This window comes from Lissotriton vulgaris, chromosome 7, assembly GCF_964263255.1.
Source record: "Lissotriton vulgaris chromosome 7, aLisVul1.2, whole genome shotgun sequence".
NCBI classification, from domain to species: Eukaryota; Metazoa; Chordata; class Amphibia; order Caudata; family Salamandridae; genus Lissotriton; species Lissotriton vulgaris.
The window spans coordinates 364,709,872-364,723,181 of record NC_141695.1 but is presented as its reverse complement, the minus strand read 5'-3'; the positions used below and the strand labels follow the sequence as shown (position 1 = coordinate 364,723,181).

The 13,310-nt window shown below is 40.7% G+C and overlaps 1 protein-coding gene across 1 annotated transcript; it reads right to left on the bottom strand.

Moving 5' to 3' along the window:
• Nucleotides 1-11,470: 11,470 nt before the first annotated feature.
• Nucleotides 11,471-12,431, bottom strand: LOC147701650 (E3 SUMO-protein ligase KIAA1586-like). The gene has a single exon (XM_086929354.1). The coding sequence runs from the start codon at nucleotides 12,335-12,337 to the stop codon at nucleotides 11,471-11,473; it is 867 nt and encodes a 288-aa protein (XP_086785480.1). The 5' UTR covers nucleotides 12,338-12,431.
• Between the last annotated feature and the right edge of the window lie 879 nt (nucleotides 12,432-13,310).

Here is a 13,310-nt window from a genome sequence, read left to right as displayed (position 1 = left end):
TTATTTTTATGCTGCACAAAAGTGTGATAATCGTGAGGAGAATAGAAAACATAAATATTGTGATTAGCTTGCATTCTACACACTCAGAAATTGTAAAAGTAAATACACTTGGTGCATGTTGATGTTGTGTGTTGCTTCTTTTGGCTGTAAATTGAACAAATCACTGGTGATTTTGCGAATTTGCAGAATTTCCTTGAACAATTTACCCTTTTGCTAACCCTTAACACCAGTTCCAAAGACTTCTCATACGGTGCCACAACTGAAAGTGCTGTCTTATCTGTGTGCAGCCAACAGGGGCATTTACGCCCAGTATTCGCTCTACTTTCTAGAAATCATGGTCTTCATTACAGAGTTCCTTCCCGATGCCACTTGACAGATGAGCTTCAGGATCAAAGTGGGCTTATTTTAGTGACCTACTTAAACAAGCACTGGCGTTGCCAATAGGTCTCGCAGTAGGAAAGTTGGAGCTATTGGTTTTGTAAATGACAAAGCCCTTTATGTTTTTAAAATGAAAACAAAAATAAAAGGCATTGTTATTTGCAATTGTAATAGCTCCAACTTTCCTACTGCGAGACCTATTGGCAACGCCAGTGCTTGTTAGAAAAACATACCTTTCTAAGATATAGATATTTGCGAAAAAATAACCTTAGAAATTCACTAAAAAACACATAGGTATGAGTCCGTATAAAAAGTTAGGAATTAGCAGTTAAAAAACCTATGAAATTCACTGAAAAAACCATAGGTTTCACACCAGTTATAGTTAGGAATTAGCATTTAAAAAACCTATGAAATTCACTGAAAAAACCATAGGTTTCATACCAGTTACCAGTGACCTACTTAAACAAGCACTGGCGTTGCCAATAGGTCTCGCAGTAGGAAAGTTGAAGCTATTGGTTTTGTAAATGACAAAGCCCTTTATGTTTTTAAAATGAAAACAAAATAAAAGGCATTGTTATTTGCAATTGTAATAGCTCCAACTTTCCTACTGCGAGACCTATTGGCAACGCCAGTGCTTGTTAGAAAAGCATACCTTTCTAAGATATATATATTTGCGAAACAATAACCTTAGAAATTCACTAAAAAACACATAGGTATGAGTCCATATAAAAAGTTAGGAATTAGCAGTTAAAAAACCTATGAAATTCACTGAAAAAAAACCATAGGTTTCATACCAGTTACAGTTAGGAATTAGCATTTAAAAAACCTATTAAATTCACTGAAAAAAAACATAGGTTTCACACCAGTTATAGTTAGGTGGAAATTTTACTGATATAAAATCAATGAAATTCCCACGTTATAGTTAGTTGGACTCACTATAACTTGCGCGTGTAATGCACTGCTGATGACATCACATATTACATCACTCATGACATCACTGATGACACCATCCTTGTGACAGAGTGACTGACCTCCTTTCACTGTAAAGTAACCCTTGAAACACATATTCAAAAATAGAAACTAACATTTACAAAAAAGTGGAGATACCTATACCAGTTACAACAACCAATTCAGTAATTCCACCATCTATATACACATCCACTCATTCACCAACAGTTCTATATAGTCATTCATACATATACTCACTTATCATATGTAGCGAGACACCTTTACATTCGTTAACACACTGACAGTCTTCCAAAACTTGCTCACACACATACTCACACATGCAAATAAACTATTGAACATCCATTTTTTTGCATATACAGCTATACACACACTACCACCTTACTTCTAAGGAAACGTACACATACTTACTCTCTTAAACAATCACTTATAGAAACACATACTTATTAAAACAAGAACTCTTTCAATCTCTCACTCTCACATATACTCACTTATATACATCAATACTCACATATACTAGATTAAAACATATGTAGTTACTGATAAAGACACTAGTGAGACAGTCATTCACTTACTAACACATACATATACACACTCATCCACCCATACAGTCCGGCACATATGCTGTCTTCAAAACACATACAAACAGTAAGTCAGTCATTGATGCATCTATGTGCTAAGTAACACCCCCACCAAATCAAACAGACAATTATAAAGATACTAAAAAAAATCTAATAACCCATATACACACACATGTAGCTACTCACCAACCCATGCAGCCACTTATACACAAAGTGAAACACTGATACAAACATTTAAATATTTAAACAATACTCGCTAATATATGTATTCACTATGATACACTTAATAAGCCAGTTAATCAATCAATTTTTTTTTTAAAAAACATCCATTAAGACACTTATTTAAACATTTATTCTTCCATCAACCTTTACATATACATATACATATATAAAGCATATTTATTTTTCAGAAAGACACACATTCACTGGATGGTGTCATCAGTGATGTCATGAGTGATGTCACTGACCATGTCATGAGTGATGTAATATGTGATGTCATCAGCAGTGCATTACACGCGCAAGTTATAGTGAGTCCAACTAACTATAACGTGGGAATTTCATTGGTTTTATATCAGTAAAATTTCCACCTAACTATAACTGGTGTGAAACCTATGGTTTTTTCAGTGAATTTAATAGGTTTTTTAAATGCTAATTCCTAACTTTAACTGGTATGAAACCTATGGTTTTTTCAGTGAATTTCATAGGTTTTTTAAATGCTAATTCCTAACTATAACTGGTGTGAAACCTATGGTTTTTTCAGTGAAGATATAGATATATATATAAAATAAATTCTTCACCTTACTAACATTTTTATGCTTTTCAATATTTAGTATATTTGGTTAAAATTTATAAACGTGATTACATTAAAAACTCAATTCTTTGACGACGTTTTAGAATGTTACATTTTTATTACGTTGATTATTTTTAGTTTTAAAAACTAATCGTAAACAATAATATTTATCACATGTATAAGCATATATTATTAGATAGATAGATAGATAGATAGATAGATAGATAGATAGATAGATAGATAGATAGATAGATAGATAGATAGATAGATAGATAGATAGATAGATAGATAGATAGATAGATAGATAGATAGATTTTCACTGAAAAAACATAGGTTAAAGTGCCAATATAGTTAGGTGAAAATGTCAGTTAGAACATAGCATTGTAAACTAGAAAAACAAATCACCAGTTCCAGTTGTCTGATTTACATGTAATTGGGCTCTCACCTTTACAGTGTTGTCATCAATTATGTCATTTCAAATGTCATCAGTGATGCTATCAATGATGTAATAGAACATGTGAGGTCATAAGCAGTGCAAGAAGAGGTTGCAAATTATAGTTACGTCAGTTAACTGTAACTGGTGAATTTCAGTGTTTTCTGAGTTTAAAATGTTATGTGTTAACAGACAGTTTCACACACTATAATGTCACCTTAACTTTAGTTTTTTCATTGATTTTCTGAATAATAATATAAAAGGGTGTAGTTTTAAGTTGGGCAGACCTACTGGCTTTGTCAAAGAGCAAACACCAAAATTAAAAAGGCAGCCTATTGGCTTTATCAGACGATAAGCACATCAACATATATAAAGCAGACCTAGTTGCTTTGTCAAAGGTTACTGCAATAATTTACCAAAAAACATAAATCAATGCATTCATTATTAATACACATATACCAATGCTTTTTAATAAAGCATTATTTATTCAAAACAACCATAAACATATGTTTGAGTTTTTTTTAACAATCTTCAGGCCACAAAATGCATCAATTTGACCAACCACAATGAGTTCCCACACTCCAGTAGGAGAGCATATGCTCAAGCTCAGAATGCCTTAACAATAATGGAACTCTCTCCTAAGGTCATGTATTCGATGACTTAGGAAACTTACTACAAGTTGTTAAATGTTCCTAGGGTGGCCTACTGCACTTCCTGCAGCCTCCCACAACATAAAAAAATTGATTGGTGGTGCTAGCATCACAAGGAACAAAAAATACAAAAAAAAGCTCTAGCGGACATTGTGGGTCAGTTCCCGGCAGAAAAGTGAATATGAAATGAGCCTGAGTGGCGGCGGCTATCTTTTTTTTCATTGGATTCCCCGGTCCGACCAGGGGCACTCGCAACATTGGTAGCCTTTTAAGGAAGCTGTGGTGGGGGGCAATGGCCCTGGTGGCCTTCTGGCTCCCTTAGTTAGCATGGTGTCCCAGTGGACAGCACATGGCTCAGGGAAGGGGGACACACACCGGCCCCCAACCTCAAAATATTTAAAAAGTAAAAATGTATATTTCTCCAGTCATTAAATGGCTCCCAGGGGTTGGGGGGGGGGGTCTCACACAAGGGGATTATAATGTAAAAGGATGGTCCCACCAATATTCTGTTCTCCATGTCTGCAGCTTTTCGCAGTTTGCAGGCCTGGGCAATTTGGGGGTGGGAGATGTTGATATTCCAGGGGGGTTGCCAGCTGCAGCACAGCTTGGTTTGTTTGCTACCCTATCTGTCTCCAATAATGTTCAGTTTAATGAGCCTGCTGGGAACCAGTTTGATGTCCTATTCAAAGTTGTCTGCCTGCCCCAGTACTCCATTATAGGATCGTCCTTCAATATATCTGAGGGGGGAAGAAGATCTGGAGAAGGAGATTGGAGAAAGCCTGTAAGGCCCATACATTCTTTCTTACTTGTGAGTTGGATTGTAGCTGGGTTTAAACATAAGATTATAATTTCAGACTTGTTGGACTTTATTAATAAATTTGATTTTGTCGTTCTATAGGAAATCTGGGCTGTCAAACAAATATCATGTAGGGGATTTATTTTCTTGTCAATCTTGTCCTGCTATGCCCTCTGCCCATGGGAGAGCTTGAGGTGGTCTTTCTATATGGGTAAAATTGAACCTCGGGATGGTAGTGACAACTGTTAATTCTGTTAGTCCTACATATCAGGCAGTGCTTATCAAAGATAGTGTGGGCTCCTTTTAATTCTATTTAGGACATTTTTATAATAACGATTTTACCAACTCTTTTTATTATCTTTTAGAGGGATTGTTTTATTTTATATCGAGTTTGAAACCAATTGGATCTGGTGCCACTTCCCAACCTAGAAGTTTGCTTTGCAGAGATTTTAATGCCAAACTGAGGAACCAGCTGGAGGTGTTGGGTTTGAATGCCTCTGATTCTCTAGAAGGCTACGTTGATATTAGAGGTAGAGAACAGGGGAAGGTTCTCACCTCAAAAGATCTCATGGATTTAATTAATCTCTACCAGGGTCACTGTCTGAGTATACTTACTTAAAGCGGGGAGCGGTCATCCATCGTTGATTATATATTTGCCACAAGGAACTTTCTTCAGTGGCTTTCCAAATGTACACTATTGGAGACCCAATGTGGGGGGGATCATAACCCACTGTTCATAGATAGGGTTCTTCCTGTGAGAAAGGACAACCCGCCTGTAGTTTGCACTGAAATCAACCAACAACTCAAAAGATGGGCTTAGATTGGTTTGTCCTATTAAGGACCCAAAGCCCATGCTTGGTGTCTTTCTTAAACAACATCTGTCAATTTTCATGGGGTGTCAGAAGATACTGGAGAAGCTTTATTTGCTAGCTATCAAGATTTATATTCAAGTATCAAGAGCCACTTGTTGAATTCCCTCCGTCCAGCCCAAGATTGCCCATGTTTTTTTAATGAACTTTGGTACGTGGTTTATGGAAGACTGTCTCTGGATGCCCAATAAATGTTGAGGAGGTGCAGGAGGCCAGAAGGGTATACCAGTGAACCATTAAGGACAAGAAGAATAATAGGGACTGGAAATTGCTGATATCGACAGCCTCGCTATACAATAGCAAAAGGTCCTGGAATATGCTTTACAGGTTTTGTCAGAGGAACACTTTACCTAGCCAGCTCCTAGTCTGTAATATAGCCGGTCCAGAGTGAATTAAGCATTTCACCTCAATTTTTCAGATATCTGAGGACATGACATGTAATGATTTGCTGCAGGCTCCTTTAGGATACCCTTTTACATTCCATACTTCCCCAGAGGAATTGGAGGAAGCTATAAGGCAGAGTGTGGGTGGTAAAGCTCTTGGTCCAGACAGGATACCTATGAATACCCTTAAGTGTAATATTGAGCTTTGTTCCAATCTTTAAAAAAGAATTCAGTGGGTAAAAAGAGGCCTGCGGGTCACCTTATCTGCTGATTTCTCTGGTTGATAGCACAGTAAAGATTCTGGGAAGGTTATCTTTAACCATTTACAGTCCTGGGTTGGTCTTAACAACATTTTGTTCCTGTGTCATTATAGTTTTTATCCTGGGCTCAGTACAGTGGAACAGGATGTATGTCATTACAACGCGGAATTAACAACGCGATACCTTTACGACGCAATCATCACAACGCAAGTCATTACAACAACTTGCGCTAGAGGCACTGGATTTAGGAATAGTATAATTTACTATTCCAACTCCAGCCCACGTAACAGTAGGGAAGGGGTATCATATTATTCCTTAGTATATAGCGCCAACCAGCGCAAGTCGTTGTAACGACTTGCGTTGTGATGACCGCGTCGTAAAAGGTATCGCGCTGCTAATTCTGCGTTATAATGGTTGTCTCCCAATGGAACAATGCCTGAACCTACATTTGATTGTGGGTAAGTATACCATTGCAAGGCTCTGTCCACCGTACCTGGCCTTCTTGGATTTATACAGTGCTTTGGATTGCATGAACAGGACTAAGCTATGGCTGATTTTGTTAGATCTAGGAGTGCAAATTCCTGCAATGAATTTCTTGTATACTCTGCATAAAAACTTAGGAGCCAGTGTTCGTTACAGCTGTGCAGGGGAAATATTTGATATTTTTCCCTTAGCTACTTGGTTGCATCAGGGGTACTTTTTTGTTCCATTGCGTTTTATTATTTATATCACTTGAGTTAAATGCCCACTTGTCTGTAGCTACTAGCGTAGTGCCGAAAATTGCTAATGTACTTGTTCCAGCGTTATTATATGCTGATTATGCTGTTTTAATGCATGGGCTCCCAGTGGCTTGGTGTGACGTGGTATGTTGCTGAAGGTGATGTATCATCTGAGATTCTCTCTATTGTAGGAGGAGGGAACTCAGCCAAGAGTTTGAATTTTTGCAGTTCACCCTCCCATTCAACCAAGTAGATGATGGAGACATCAAGGTACCGTCCTCAAGATTTACGTAATACCATCCAGGTAAGTACACTTGTAATTACTGACAGTCTCTGAGGAGTGAAGCGATGTAAGTATCTTGGTAGTCTTAGTACTGCGCATGAAACACACTTCCAAGGAGTTCTGTAATGCATTCTGCAATGCATGTACTGCCAATTCTGGGTAGCGTATATTACTGTATCCTTTTATCTCCATAAGGTTTCAAGTTTTTAACAGTAGTCACACACAAGTTCACGGCAAGAACTATACTCTAATTGCTCCAAAAATTGTTCCTTATTGGATTCAGGAATCTGCAATGTTCAACAAACCTTATTTGCGTTGGGTACAGATGACTGCAGGCCGACCGACACGTCCCTGCAGGGGACACTAGTAAGAGGGCGGCCCCCATAGTGCCACAAGATGGCACACGGGGCAGCCAGTGCTCTGAGATCCCTGTAAGGGTCCCACTCGTCACGTTCGGCCTGGTGGGGGCGGGGGAGAGTATATATTCCTCCCCCGCCCACTTAGCGGCCTCTTTGGTCGCTGTACCCTTACCCTGACGTCGTTTTGTTGTCGCTCCAGCCAATCGGTCTGGGCGCGATGTCCGGTTACGCCGGGGGTCTTTGTGGATTGGAATGCGCAGCTCTGTTCGTCAGGGTTTTGAAGGTGAGTCAGGATGTGTCGTTCATGTCCCTTGCGGGGACACCTTCGGGGTCGTGGCTCTATGCCATTCCTCTCCCCAGCAGCTCCATGCATATTTCTCCGCTGTCGATGCCTCCTATCCTCCTCCTGTGAGAGGTTCGAGAACACAGCCTGTCCGTTTTCTTGTTTCAGCGATCCCCTATATTTTCGTGTGCTCGTTGGTATGTTGTTTTTACTTTGGCTATGTCCATTGGTATGTTGTTCCAGCGATGACAGCAGGGGCTCGGTGATCCTGGCGCAAAGGGGCAGGCGGGCAGAGATGCGCGGGTCGTTTTAGTGGTTATGTGTGCATTTTAACTCTACCGCAACCGTCTTTGGGTCTGTGCACCGATGCCGATGCATCTGCTTATCAGCTGTTAAGCACGATATGCGTGGTTTAGAGCCAATCCAGCGTCGGGCTTTCATGTTCACGGAGGTGAGCGTGGCCTTAGTAGGCAGTGCCTGCTCAGGCAGCATGTTGTACAGCTTGCTTGGAGACTGTGCATGAATGGGATGCGCTCACCCCCCCCTGAGGTTGCGAGTTTCCTGATAGGCCGCTGGAGTGTTGGGAGGTTTGGGAGTCACTGGGACACGTAGCAGTTCGGACTGGGTGCTCCGCCCTCCAGTGTCGGGTGCGGTGGTGCTGCTACGGTGGTTGCTGCATGTTTTGTCCCGAGCGCACCCCTGCATTCAGGTCGATGGGAATCTCCACGGGTCCACTGCCTCGCTGCTGGTTATGCCCAAGAATTTATTATTGGAGGTGAACTTTCTCCCACCCCCTTTGTGCTTACTCCCCCCAGTATGTGAACGGGCTGGGCGGGTGGCCTGCTTAGGAGCGGGCCGCTGAACCAGGGGTTTCCTTACGTTTTATGTCTATGTTAATTTTGTGTGTATTTGTTACGTTTTGAGGACCTCACGCTTCTTTTGTGTTCTTTTGCTGGTGCCCCCACCTGCTCACTGGGACCCCCCCATGGTGGCGGTGGCAGGGGGCACGTATTTCCCCGGGCTAGCTCTCGGCGGGACTTCCTGTCCGGCAAGTCCAGGCCCTGGTGGTAAGTGCGAGTACAGGGCAGCCCAGGGCTGAGCTTCACCATTCCCCCCATGTCTGAGAGGCTTGTTGCGTGTTGGGTACTCAGCTCGGGGATGGTGCTTGCCAGTGCTTTAAATGGGAAAAAATAAGTGCAGGTACTCATTAAAATGCGCTAGAGGTGTAGTGAGGGGGCGGGGCTAGGGGCGGGGCTAAGGGCAAGACATGATATACTTAACAACTTGTATATTAGTTGCAGCACACACGAAAACACATGAGAAATATGTTTATATAAACAAAGCAGGTTAACTCATTACACAAAATGAAAGAGAAATGTGATATGTTAACATTTCCTTTTTTTGCAATAGTTGCACCTTCTTAATGTCGTACTGTTAATTGCTGTTGTTTGGCACAATACAATATATTTTTGTGCACGCGAGTAGGAAGAAACTGAAAATATCCCCATGTCCTCGCACCAAAGCTCTTATTGGCACCAAGCAAATGAAGCAACTCATCATAACCCTCCCCAGAAGATATCTCTTGTCTCTTCCATTGTTCTATCCATTTATCCTTTCATCCTCCCATTTACATCCTGATGTCCACCATTTACCCTTTACATTCTATCGTCTATTCAGTCTTTCATCAATCATTCAGTTTTTCACCATTCCGTCTGTCCACCCTTCATATCCAAACCTATCCATCCATCTATCTCCAAACCTATCCTTTCACTTATCTATCTCTATATCCACCCTTTCCCTCATCCATCAATCCTTTCGGTCATACATCATCAACCCTTTCACTCCTTTATTCCATCCACCCATTAACTCAATCCCTCCTTTCATTCATCCATCATCTACCCTTTCATGCATCCTCCCTGCCTTTCATGCATCCATCCAATCTTTCACTTATCCACCCATCATCCACTGTTGTAAACACATGGTGCCCCTGGCTCGTACCCGCAAGGGAAACGCTTTGAGTGCCTCCCACTTTCCCCCACTTGTGAGCGCGAGGCGCGCTCTTGTTCTTATCTGTACCTGGTTTGCTTGTACAAATTGTGTGTGTGTTCTTCTGTAACATCAACTTCCCTTTATCACTGCTCTTTACAGCCCCTCAACACGCCTCCTGTCCATAGCCTTGCAGCCACACTACCAAGAAAGTACTTTCAATTCATGCAGCAGGTGCAGTGGCACCAGGCCCCTAATGCCTCTGTTTCCCATTAAACTTAGACTAAAGCTTCATTTTACATTTGATCTAGAAGCCAAAGAGTCTACTTTCTTCCTTGCATGAGGGGCCGTCACACACTGCTTACTCCACTGCACTCTTCCATAGATGCTGTACTTGCCTCCGTTGTTATCTGCAAAGTTTGCTCTTTCATGCATGTGCCGTGCCAACCCCCCCCCACCGGCTATCACCATTTTTGCTGACTGACACAATACTCGCTTAATTTGTAAAATATGAAGTGCAGGTGCTCAAATGTTTGTCAGAGGCTACACCTACTTTTCTCTGGCTCCGCCCACTTTATCCACTGGCTCCACCCACTTACTATATTGGCTCCACCCACATTTTCAACTGGCTCTGCTAAAAGTTAGAGGTAATATATACATCTGGCTGATCCGGAATTTCAGCAAGGGAGCCTTCCTCATAGTAAGGTTTTGATAGGAGGGTCCCTTGCCTTGTGAACATTTTGAAAAAGATTAACTCAAAAGTGCATTTAAAGCACAATGTTGTAATAAATTAGCTAAAATCACAAATGCATTGAAAAGGGACCATTTCAGTGCTGTATGTGCTGATTTGGTGAGAAAGGACAATACTGGGGTAGGGTATGCCATTTTTAACAGTCTATGAGTTCTAAGGTACAACTTTTACATAGCTTATGTGCCAAAATAAACCAAAATGTTGTTAAAACACTCTAAACGGAGATAGTGAATAACATCATGCAATGTACTTGAATTAGTCAGTCATCATGGCACTTCCAGTGGCCGAAGGGGTATGTGGTTATTCAGTACACTAGAGTATTTTGTTAGAGAAACAATTGAAAAAAGAGGATTACCAAGTGGGCTTGTTACTATAGCTTAGACCCTGGGGGATATATGTGCATTTATTAGACACAGATTAGTTAAATAAAATATGGAACTATGCAGTTCTGTATCACACAGACACAACAGATTAGAAAAGAGGCATATATTCCAAATATGACTTTTTAATTCAAGAATTGTATCTTACCAGAAAGCTCAGCAAAATGCAATCTCCACCAAAAGGACCTAGAGCTACCTAGGCCAAAGGAATAGATAATGATGAGGCAGTTTGAATTTCACAGTATTGCAAGTCAGACTCATAGCTATTAGTGCAAAATGGCCATAGTCAGTGCCATACAAAATCTAAACCTATACAGACAAAATAATGTAACATAAAGCATATAAATACAAATAATATGTTCTAAAATGAAAAAGCAAGGTAAGTCTTATAAAAACAAAATAAATTATATAAAATATAATAAATATAACATCCAAACCAAGAGACAGCTATAAGAAAATATTAAATAAATTGACACTGTCAATCAATGCAAATAAATAACCTATATAAAGTACACAACAATTAAATTTCCCCAAAAGTCCAGTAAAGCCTAACTTTTTTAAAATATTGCAATGACCCATTTTTCAGTTAGACTGGGCTAGCATCTATTTTTCTAGAAAAGCCCACACACAGTCTAAATCACTTGTGCATTCCAAATCCTCCTCTTTCCTTGCTTTACTCCTAGTGTCATCAGCTGCTCTCCGTCCTTTTGCAAGCCATGACTGAACATAGGAGATTGGATTGAATCTCTTAAATGGTGGACCAACAAGATTTAAAAACATTAAATAAGATATTGTTTCAGTCAGCAATGATGCTCTTGTAGATGTGCAAATAAGATTCATTTGAGAAAAGCCCCGCTCACATTCTGCAGTACTGATAGCAATGGTGTGCAAAGCCATCAAAAGCTCCTTGAACTGCCTTTTAATTTCTTTTCCTCCAGATTCTTTATACTCTCTGTACGCACGTATGGTTTCTCGGCTGGCAATGTTGAATCTTTTACACAGAGACTCAATGTCACTTTCACCATAAAGAACAGGTAGCTCATCAGGCCAGTACTGTTTGTATAAAACTTTCACTTCATTAATCAGTGTCTCATAGTCAGCCTTTTTGTCAGCAGAATTAGTACCGCCTGTAGACAACAAACAATTTCTCAGATTTTCTGCAAGGCTACGAAAAAACTGTCCCTGTTCAATGATTTTGTCAGTGGTCTTTCCTTTGTGCAGCATCACACCCTGGAATATATTTTCTTCCATTGCCTTTTTACACTGTGAGAAATGCTTTCCTTGCCGGTCTACCATTGCCTCAAACACTGCTATTTGCCGACAAATAGCTCGATGGGCATCAATGATTGTAGAATCACGTTTCTGTAACTCGAGTGATAACTCTGATAACTCCTGAAGAGCATCATACATGAGGCCAAGATTAGCAACAAACTGGATAGATGATAATCGCCTTCCTAGGCCGGTGTACATATTTCGATTAGAACTGTCACGGGAAGCATCAACAGCTGCACTAGTAAAATGCTTGTAGAGAGCAGGATAAGCATTCCAAACAGCTTCTACTGTTCTAAAGCTTGATGCAACCCAACGAGTATCTAACACTCTACCTATTCTGCAGAGCTGAATGTCAAGAACTTCTGCACACTCCTTTAGCTCCAAACGGTTTTTAACAGATGTGGCAAACAAAGAATATAGCTTGTCGAGTAAGTTTTTGAAGTGATTTGTAGAGCCAATATCTTTCATGACATCATGAACGGCAAGTTCCAGGTGATGTGCTGAGCAGCAGCGATGGCTCGTGGCGGGAGTTACGGTGGGGCAGGGGGGCGGGGAGGGGGAGGGGCAGGGCGGAGGTTGCTAAAAACCGGCATATGGATAATTGCAGGTAAGTAAACAATTTAATTAATAAAACGAATTTCGTAGCTCGCACTGCATTGCATTTTGCGATGCAAGGCGCACTACGAAATTCGTTTCATTAATTAAATTGTTTACTTACCTGCAATTATTCATATGCCGGTTTTTAGCAACCTCCACCCTGCCCCTCCCCCTCCCCGCCCTCCTGCCCCACCGTAACTCCCTCCACGAGCCGTCGCTGCTGAGCAGTGCCAGGCTACAATATTGGGAGAGATTTTTTCTTGCAACCTCTTTACAACACCACTGTGACGGCCAAACATCACTGAAGCTCCATCACAGGCAACTGAAACCAGGCATTTGGAGAGAAAGTCCTCACTTATATTAATAGGATCTTTTTTTAGAGCAGACTGTAAACTAAACTACTTACTATGCCGTCAGCTGGCAAATCACTCAGCTCAATGAGGTCAACAAAAATATTAGCTGGGAAGTCCATGCCAGGTAGCTGCATTCGCATGTACACAATTAAAGAACTTTTCCTATTTAACGCAGTGCCTTCATCTAGTAAAATACTTATTTTTGGGGAAAGTTCAATAAT

Bases quoted from the DNA above. Each gene is read 5' to 3' on its own strand.
- LOC147701650 (XM_086929354.1), bottom strand. From the start codon at position 12,337: ATGTACACCGGCCTAGGAAGGCGATTATCATCTATCCAGTTTGTTGCT.